The 9574-nt window shown below is 34.3% G+C and overlaps 2 protein-coding genes across 2 annotated transcripts; one reads left to right on the forward strand and one right to left on the reverse strand.

Annotated features, from left to right (window-relative positions):
- Nucleotides 1-2740: 2740 nt before the first annotated feature.
- Nucleotides 2741-6780, reverse strand: LOC147073277 (uncharacterized). The gene has a single exon (XM_085945288.1). It carries the CDS (start codon nucleotides 6687-6689, stop codon nucleotides 5256-5258), a length of 1434 nt encoding a protein of 477 aa, XP_085801414.1. The 5' UTR covers nucleotides 6690-6780; the 3' UTR covers nucleotides 2741-5255.
- A 636-nt stretch (nucleotides 6781-7416) lies between these two features.
- Pfdn6 (prefoldin 6) lies at nucleotides 7417-9405 on the forward strand. Its single transcript, XM_085945494.1, has one exon. The coding sequence runs from the start codon at nucleotides 7572-7574 to the stop codon at nucleotides 7947-7949; it is 378 nt and encodes a 125-aa protein (XP_085801620.1). The 5' UTR covers nucleotides 7417-7571; the 3' UTR covers nucleotides 7950-9405.
- The last annotated feature ends 169 nt before the right edge of the window (nucleotides 9406-9574 follow it).

The raw sequence follows: 9574 nt of genomic DNA on the forward strand, positions 1-9574 counted from the left end.
CAGCCCCGGAGCTCCATTTATACGTAAAAAGCTATACACTAAGAAGAAGATGAATTATCATAATATTATTTCGAAATAGAAAATATCCGTGACAAAAATGTTCAATTATTCTATAATAATTATTGATGACTGTACAAGCGTTGAATTTAAGAAGTTTTTCCTGCAGCCGGACTTATTTGCACTTGATGAACTTTTGAGGGCTTTAGTTAAAATTATCAATCTAATTATTTGTAAAAAATCGCTAGTTCTACAATTATTATGATCAATACATATTTTTAAATGTCAACATAATAAATGTAGCTATGTAGGTTTTTTTCTATAAAATAATATTTTAAAAAGATTTTAATAGCTATATTTATTGATAAGCACCTACTGTTTTTTTTAATGTTTAAGAAATACCGGTATTCAATAAGAAATACTGAAAAACCGGTATTGACATTTTCATTCGGTATTGCAATCCCTATATATGTGACCCACTGATAATTCCACCTGTTTTATCAATTTATTGCACTTTTTGACAACTGAATATATTGCTATAAGGCAACTCGATACTCCTTTGAGTTTCCTTGCAGTGTTTCCCAAACTTTCGACATCTGTGTACCCCTTCTATATTTTTCGTAACACTGAGTACCCCTCGTCAAAAAAAATTGCATATACTTTAATAACAATCAAAATATATTTTTTTTTTCTTTTTTAGTACCTACCTACATAAACAAAATAATAATAAACGAAAAATAAAATTCACTCATAATAAAATATAAATAAAAGTTATATTATAAATAACATTCATTATAATCAATGATACCTGAGTACCTGTGTCTAATACTTGACAATACCTGAGTCATCTGCGCTTTGCCGATGACATAGTAATTTTCTCGCAAGACTCAGAAGACCTCCAAAGCAGGATGCAGGAACTCGCTGAAGCAAGCAACAAAGTAGGTTTGAAAATAAATGTAACAAAGACGAAAGTCATGTTCAACTGCTTTGCAGGCCAAAAAGAGATCCTCATCAATGAATGGCACTCAGCTCGAAAAACTACATCTATCTTGGAAAACAAGTGTCTATAGATGGATGTATATTTGATGAAATTGTTCGCAGAGTAAAGCTAGGCTGGAATGCTTTTGGCCGCCTGAATAATGTCTTCAAAAGTGACCTACCACTGTGCCTAAAGCGCAAAGTGTTTAACCAGTGTGTGCTTCCCGTAATCACATATGCGTGTGAAACATGGACCCCAAGTAAAAGAGAGATCCAGAAACTTAGAGTAGCACAACGTGGTATGGAGAGGTGCATGCTGGGCATAACGCGAAAGGACAAGAGGAATGAGTGGATAAGGAAGCAGACAAGGGTTTGCGATGTAATAGAGTTCATTAAAAGCCTTAAATGGAGATGGGCTGGACACATAGCTCGAAGACGAGACAATCGTTGGACAAATTTAGTCATCCAGTGGTATCCAAGAGGTACAAAATGCCCGCAAGGTAGACCTAGAGGCCGCTGGATCGATGAAATGATAAAGTTCTGCGGAAGTACGTGGCAACGCAACGCACAGGATCGAGAGAAGTGGAAGCAGCTTGAAGAGGCCTTCATCCAGCAGTGGATAGATTCAGGCTGATGATGATTAACAATGAGAAGAATGAAATTGTTTATGTTGAAACAGATCATCATAATTTAGTTTCCTGTTTGTTAATTTTAATCTGAGATACGGGGTTCCACATCCAAAAGCTTGTTCCTTTTTTTTAACTTAATGTCTACAAATGCTGAAAAAGCAACTTCACATAGATATGAAGTTGGAAAAGGCAAGATGTATTTCAGGACTTTCTCTGTTAAAACTGAATACACATGTTGTATTTGAAATCAGAATGATGTTAAAGTACACTCCTTATATTTATTTTTCAAGAATCCGTCTGAAGCTAATTCAAACAATTGTTTTTCTTCCGCATGCGATAAACCTTCTAGCATGGATGTTGTATTGATTTCGTATAAAACCCGTGTCCATATTGGCAACAAGTTGCTGGCAACCTCATTAAATTTCGATTAAGATAATTTTTGGTCAAACAAATTTTGTTAATCATTGTGAAATTTAATGAGGTTGCCAGTGTGGACACGGCATAAATGCTAGTTGCAACAGGCGCAGCCAAAGCCCGGTGCAGCGCGTACCCCCACCACTCTTCCTGTACCCCAGGGGGTACGCGTACCACACTTTGGGAAACACTGCCTTAGAGGATGACACCGTTTGACAGTGTCGGTAGGTATTTGGGAGGCTGAGGCCAAATACGCTTAACGCTTATACGCTTAACGTTTGCATTCCAACATACTTTACGGTATGGAGTATTGGCACCTTATAAAGGACCAGGGCAACCGTATATTGAGTTTCAAAAATGGATGTCTACCGCGGATACTGGATGTGCACTGATATAACTTCAAGAGTAACAAGGAGACAAGGGCGAACTATGTAGCTTCTGATTATATTGATAGTGAAGAAGCGACATTAGACATGGTTTAGTCACGTGTTGTGATACCTCAAGAGAATTTAAATCTAGCCATCCAAGCAAAATGGATTCCAGTGTCTTAGAAGACTGCTAAATACCATTCACAGGGCGTATACGGCAGAGCTACGGAATGCTTGCATGGCCCGGTAAGATTAGTGAGTGACAGGAATTCTTGAAGGCATCGCATGGTGTCTATGCTCCAACTGAGGATCTGACAAAGTAGAATGAAGGTAAATAATAGACTAGTACAGTTTTAAACATTCTTTATTTAATTTACCATATTAATAATTATCAATCGGGTAAAATATTAAGCCCTTCATTATTAAAAATAATTAACATGATCGCATCAGTAGTACATACTATAATTATAAAAAATAAACAGGATGAAAATGTGTAATCATTTAAAACACAATACCTTTACAGATTAATAAAATCAATAGCATAAAAAATACTGAATGGTTGATTGTCACAATATATTATAAACATACCACATATGTAAGCGTGAAATTCAACGGTTATGACAGAAAATATGACAAAGCTATAACGACAAGCGAGAAAACGACGCAATGAACTTCATGTAAGAACAGTCGGAAATGAAAACGGTAACAATAATTATATTTACCCTATGTAATTCGTACGCAGTAGAGTTGTTCTACTATAAGTAATTTCAAAAAATGAAAATTTGATTCATTAAAGCCTAGCCTCAGACTAAGAACATCAAAAAACCAAGGTCATTTGTATCAAAACATAATATATTAAGGCCGTACATCAGTTGAGGCACGGTCTAAAAAGATCGTTGCTAGGCGATGCGCGGATTGCGGGTCGCGGGTGCAAATGACGCCTGTCACACGAAATATTATTTGTCAAATAAATCCAACATACGTCCATTTTATGTTCTGTTTATTGTTCTATTAGTAACAATAATAATATATTCATTGACATGTTTTCTTTTTAAAGTAAATGGGTAACGTTTTTAGTCATCTTTACACGATTTAAGAATTAATTGGCCCGTCGCCATCACGAAGCAAAGTGACGTGTTTCTAACTCGACGTTCTCTCACTGAATGCGAGCGAGTCCAAAATTTCGTCGCGCCTACAGTTGAAAATTATTTGCCGTTTCACTGATGCGTCACCTTAAATGAAATGTTCGTAAACAATCTTGATACAACTTTCCAACAGTTTGTATACAATGTTCACTGAACCGACGTATCTTTATCTGGACTAGGCATAATATGAAAGTGAAATAGACATTTTACTATTTGGGACCAAGAATGAAATCATTGAGAAATTTTATTCACATACTAGTTTTTCTATTCTTCGTCATCTTTGTGTGCTAAATTTCTGTGTCTCACCAAATGTACTCATGTAGTTAATTTTATCAGAAGACATATTATAATATAGTGTCTGGGATATTTTCTAGTCTGGACTTTATTATCAATGACATTAATATGGACGAAGCATCTAGAAAATAAAATGACACTCACTTTGTGTCGGGTCTGCCGGATGGCGAAATTCATATTTTAATATCGGTATCCTACGCTCAAATGAACATTCTGCTTGCAAGCGGTCTGGCGACACCGCTGGGTCTGCCCATACAAAATTTCTGACTGTCAGGTTTCGACTCCACCGTTATTATTGTGTTACAAAATGCCAATGTGCCTAGTTAAAAATTGTAAAAAAATCTACTAAACACTCCAAGAAAGATGGGATATCACTTTGCATGTATTAGTATTATTTATTATTTATAAAATGCCATTTTAAGATATTGATGAATGTTTATTCAATGCAATTGAATGACAGGTACCATTGGACAGTCAGTCGCCTGTGATTCGCTGAGCTCACTTGCGTCTAATCTCCGAGAAGTCGTAAGTAACCGAGAATCTGTTTCTAACGCAATGAGTCATGACACTAATACGCCATTACAATAAAGGTTATATTACTATAAATTCTCGAAGCTTGTATCGCATAATGGAAACGGATACATCAATGGTCACGTGACATCTACCTATACATCTGTGAATGACTTTCATGCACAATTTCTCGTGCTCGCCGGGTATGAAGTGAGTCGTCCATTTAATATGTCATTGTTTATTATGCTGAGTTTTGTATACAAGGATGGTCACAAAAGCCAGGTTAATACTAATCCAATAATCAATAGTTGACAACCGGCTACAATGACCCCCTCTGTATAGACATTGTTTACGAATAACTTACAACTGATTTGGTCCACACATATTTTCAATAATATGAACATGGATTATAAAATTTATTTAACATGTGCAAAATTATTAAATACATCAATAAAGCGTCAATTACATTGAGCTTCTTTATGAGCTGTTTGTTGGCGAATTTATATTCTGCCTGTAAAGTCGCCCAGTGTAGTCATCGAACAAGCTAACAAGCAGGTTGTAAGCACTCTACCGAGAAAAGTTGAAAGCCGGTCAACTTTACACACTACACGCCGGCGTGTGGGCCTACTGCGTCTGCGCAGTAGCAACCTCCCAATAAAAAAACCAACTACGTTCTGTCAAAATAGTCACTGGCTTGTGGCTTCTCAGCAAATGGAAAGTTTTGTGTGTAATCATCAAATCGCAGTAGCTGAATCGCGCACTTTTAAATTCGCCAACAAACAACTCGTAAAGAAGCTCAATGTAATTGACGCTTAAATAATTATTACTTTGATGGCCACCAGTAAATAATTAATGCAAGAGGATAAGAACAAATTACGAACAATAAATTACAAATTAAAACATGAAATTATTATAATTCATTACTTCTTGGTAAAGAAACTCATCAGATTGGACTGCTTCGACTGTCCTTGTGGCGAAGTCTTTTTCTTTGCTTTGCTTTTCGACTCAACGCCGTTATTAGGTTTCTTATTTTCATTATTTTCCACCTTCAATGGCGCAGATTTAACTGGAGTAGTCACTTTTTTAGTTTCCTCGGTGACGTCTTCATCGGAGCAGCTTTCGTACACCTCTTCCTTGACCGTCAAGATATACCCATCATCCTTCATATACATTTTGTCAATGAGTTTTTTCCGTTTTCTAGAATTCAGGGACAGTTTATTGGCAGTCGGTTTTGATACTTCCGGTGTTGCAGGAATCATATCTTCATCGTCGGATAGCGGGGTATTATTGACAGGTTCGGGAGAAGAGGATTTAAAGATGTCGTCGTCAGAACCGGATTCCTTTTCACTGTCACTGTCGAAACATTGAATTCTTTTACGTTTTTTAGGAGCTTCTTTCGGACTCTTTGAACTTTTCTTTTTATCATTTTGTTTCTTATTTTTACTACTTGTACTAGTTTTAGTTTCCAGTTTCACTTCTTCTGGTTTTTTCTGCTTATCTTTATCAGGAGATGTAACTTTACCATCACCATTACTGACAGTTTTTTCAACCTTTGGAAAAGAAATAGTATTCAAACCATCTTTCTTATTTTTACTTTCTTCATTTTTACCCTTCGATAGCCCGGGTTCCGTTTTTGGAATAGCTTTAACAATTTTAGGACTACTGGATTGCTTTGAAAAAAATCCAGCAATACTATTTTTACCTTTTCCAACATTTACCGTCGTCTCCTTCTTTTTTATATCACCATTTTTCGGCGCTGTAACTTTATTATTTGACTCTTTTCCATTTGTTCCATTATGCGTCACTTCTTCTTTCACTAATTCTTTTTTTACAACTGTTTCTTTAGCCTGTGGATTGTTTTTTTGTACCGTTTTACCAACAGGAGCTGCCGATGCAGGATATGCTCCTAATCGCAACGAAGATAATTCATTACGGGTCCTCTTACAAATTGAATCGTTCTTTATGCCACCGAGACAAAAATCATCGCATTGACCTGCCAAATACAGAGCATTCGAATCTGTTTTCGTTTCTGTTCTTTGTATGCTGTAAATATGTTCAGAAAGAACTGATTCTAATGACGCTTTCAAATCCTTCAAGTCACTATCGTTTACAACTGTGGAGGTTAGACCTTTCTGATCCTTCAAAATCCCAGATACAAAATAAGTAATAACCAAGTCTGCATCTTTGCGTTTCGAACGTTGGTTATCAAGGAAATCCTCCATCAACTTTTTGGCCACATTTATATGCAAAGACAGATTATTACTGAGCCACTTGCTTGTCACTATTTTATTTTCATCTAAAACGTATTGCTCCAAGTTTTGCATGTGTACTTTTTGGACATCGGGGTCCATCATTTTATAAAAAAATTTAAACAAACATAAACAGCAAACTACGCGCGAAAAGGATGAGGATTTTGACGTTTATATATTAAAATTTCTGCTGTTGACGGCTGCAGGCGAATGTTTCATCTATAAAAATTTTAATTTAATTTCTATTTTATTCGTACAGATATTTTTAGCATCAATAAATTAATTTAAAAATTATAATTTTCATTATAATAAATTAGAATTGTTGAAAGCAATCTAAATTACAATAATTACACTTGACGGTGCTTCTACAATTTCACCGACATTAAAACCGATGTCTTCTTATGTACGTTTAAAAGCTCCGACTTAATAGTTTCATCGTATAAAATATACAAAAAAAATGTAAGTTATATATAATTAACTACAATAAAACAGCACATATATAACTTTTATTGTGTTTTTCATTTTAAATAATTTGAATCTATTAGTTTTCATTGACATCTTTATTGTCACGTCTATAAAAATATGGACGGTTTATGCATTGCTTTTTGTTACTTTTAAATTTAGATACTTTAAACACTTATTAATTTTGATCAGTAATGATTTTTTGAATTTTACGACAAATTATACAAACACGCTAAATATTATAATATATTAAAATTAAATATTATAACATCTTTTTACGATCATTATCATTTTTTCAAGTTCATTAGATATTATATTGTGCAAGCTTTTATTTTGACCACAATAATATGACAGCTGATTGTCTATACTCTTTTGCGATCCCCAAACCATAGACAACAACACCTGGTTTTGTTCTTGTTGAGTTGAAATTGAGTGATTTCTATTGTGAGCACATTTTTTTACTGACAAGTAAATTGGAGTTGCACTTATTACTATTTAAATCCAATTTGTGGAAGCTCATCTAAAATGGAAGATATTCAAAAAAGATTACAGAAAGAGCTGGATGTTTACAAAGGTGCCCAAAAAGAATTTCACAAAGCCATCAGTCAACGAAAACTCCTCGATGGACGATTTAACGAAAATAAAGTCGTGAAAGAAGAACTAGATCTCCTTAAAAAAGACTCGGAAGTTTATAAACTCATCGGGCCCGTTCTAATAAAGCAAGATTTAACAGATGCTCGCCAAAATGTGGAGAAACGAATGGAGTTTATTGGTAAAGAATTAAAGAGAACCGATGAATTAATCGCAACTTTAGACACCAAACAAGAGAATCATGCGAAAACACTTGCCAAATTGCAACAAGAATTCCAACAGGCCCAAGTTAAAGCAGCAGTGAAGGCATAAAACCATCAATACTCATAAAATCGCATCAGACTATTGCACAGCTGCAAGTTACAAGGATCCACAACTATAACCTATGTGTGTTTGTCATTTTAAATTATTTGAATTGAGAATTGAAATTTATAAGCCCATGTATTAATAATAATATGATGAAGGTAACGTAACGGAAATTGGGTATAGATAAATACGTACCTATCTTGAAGTTGTGTATTAGTCATGTATATTATCTATTGCTTGTAATTTAACATTGCGTCTTTCATTTGTTAACATTTACTGACAATGAATATCAGATATATTATATACAGAATATTAAACCATGTCCATGGCAAATAAAACACGATTGGCTTCATTCCTATTATGTTTTTTTTTTAGTTTTGTACCATAATCATTTGGATCTCAAATGATTGACAGGTTCGCTGAAAAATACCTATAACAAATGTCAGAATAAATTTAATAAACAAAAATCAAATCCACAGAAGAATTCTAAATATATAGATTTGTACACATTTTATAATAGCTTTTGTATAGCTGACATTTTTTTTTATATATTGTGAATTATTAGGAAATTGATGAGATTTTATTTTATTATCGAAAATACCCACCCTTATCATCATTTTTACCACTGTCAGTTTGGACATTCATGAAGTTAGCTGTACAACTTACATAAACTGGTGTCACGGACCATTCTGGTCCATCGCCGACTGCACAGCCGTCCTTCAGGAATTTCTATCCCGACCTTTCTCTCTCGACAACTGAAACTACTGTTGAACTGTAGTACAGTGAAATAAAATCTCATTGGCTCCATCTTAAATTGGACATAGTTATGCAGAAAGTAGCCAGTCTACAAAAAATAAAAAAATGAGATATAGATCAGATGCGAGAAGGTGTTCTCTACGTTCTGCTGAAAGTAGCCAAGCCGCAAAAAAAATATTCTTGAAATAAAATACTATTTACAATTTTACATACATTTTTAATATCATGTTGTTGCTAAAGTGCCATTATCTCAGCTCAACATTATTGTGGACTGGCTACATTCTGCATAACTACGTTCAAATAGTTGTTCGGGTGCGATGACACTTGCAAAAACTATTATCACTTAAAACCTAAGCAAAGTTTAGCTAAAAGCGTGTCCCAAAATAAAATCACACTAAGCAGGGGCTGACGATCTCTGATGTCCAGGCCATATTACGTAGAAGTATAATACAAATATTATGTTATATTGTTATGATTCCTTTGCTTATATCTAAAGGAACTCGAATTGATTTTTTTTATATCTAGCTACACTACTTTGTTTTAAAATACTCACCACCTCTGTATTGAATCCAGTTTAAACTTTACCAATGTTACAGTTGGTATAATTTCATTTTAATTTATCTTGTTGCCTTCATAATGCTATTGAAACCGTTTTTGTATTACTAACTTATTTTATATTACGAAATAAAGCACTTCAAAACATTAATCTCAATGTTTTAATTATGTAAATTGCCAATATATTTTTATTTTACCATGTCCGATCCTAAGAAGATAATCACAGAGTGGCGTTGTATTAACAGATTTTTGTTTTTACGAGAAATAGATGTTAGCCACCTGCTCAACTTATTAGGTCCAAACACACATTGAAAAACAAC

The sequence above is a fragment of the Rhyacophila brunnea genome, unplaced genomic scaffold (assembly GCF_057557595.1).
Source record: "Rhyacophila brunnea isolate RB1 unplaced genomic scaffold, BYU_Rbru_1.0 scaffold_18, whole genome shotgun sequence".
Taxonomy (NCBI): Eukaryota; Metazoa; Arthropoda; class Insecta; order Trichoptera; family Rhyacophilidae; genus Rhyacophila; species Rhyacophila brunnea.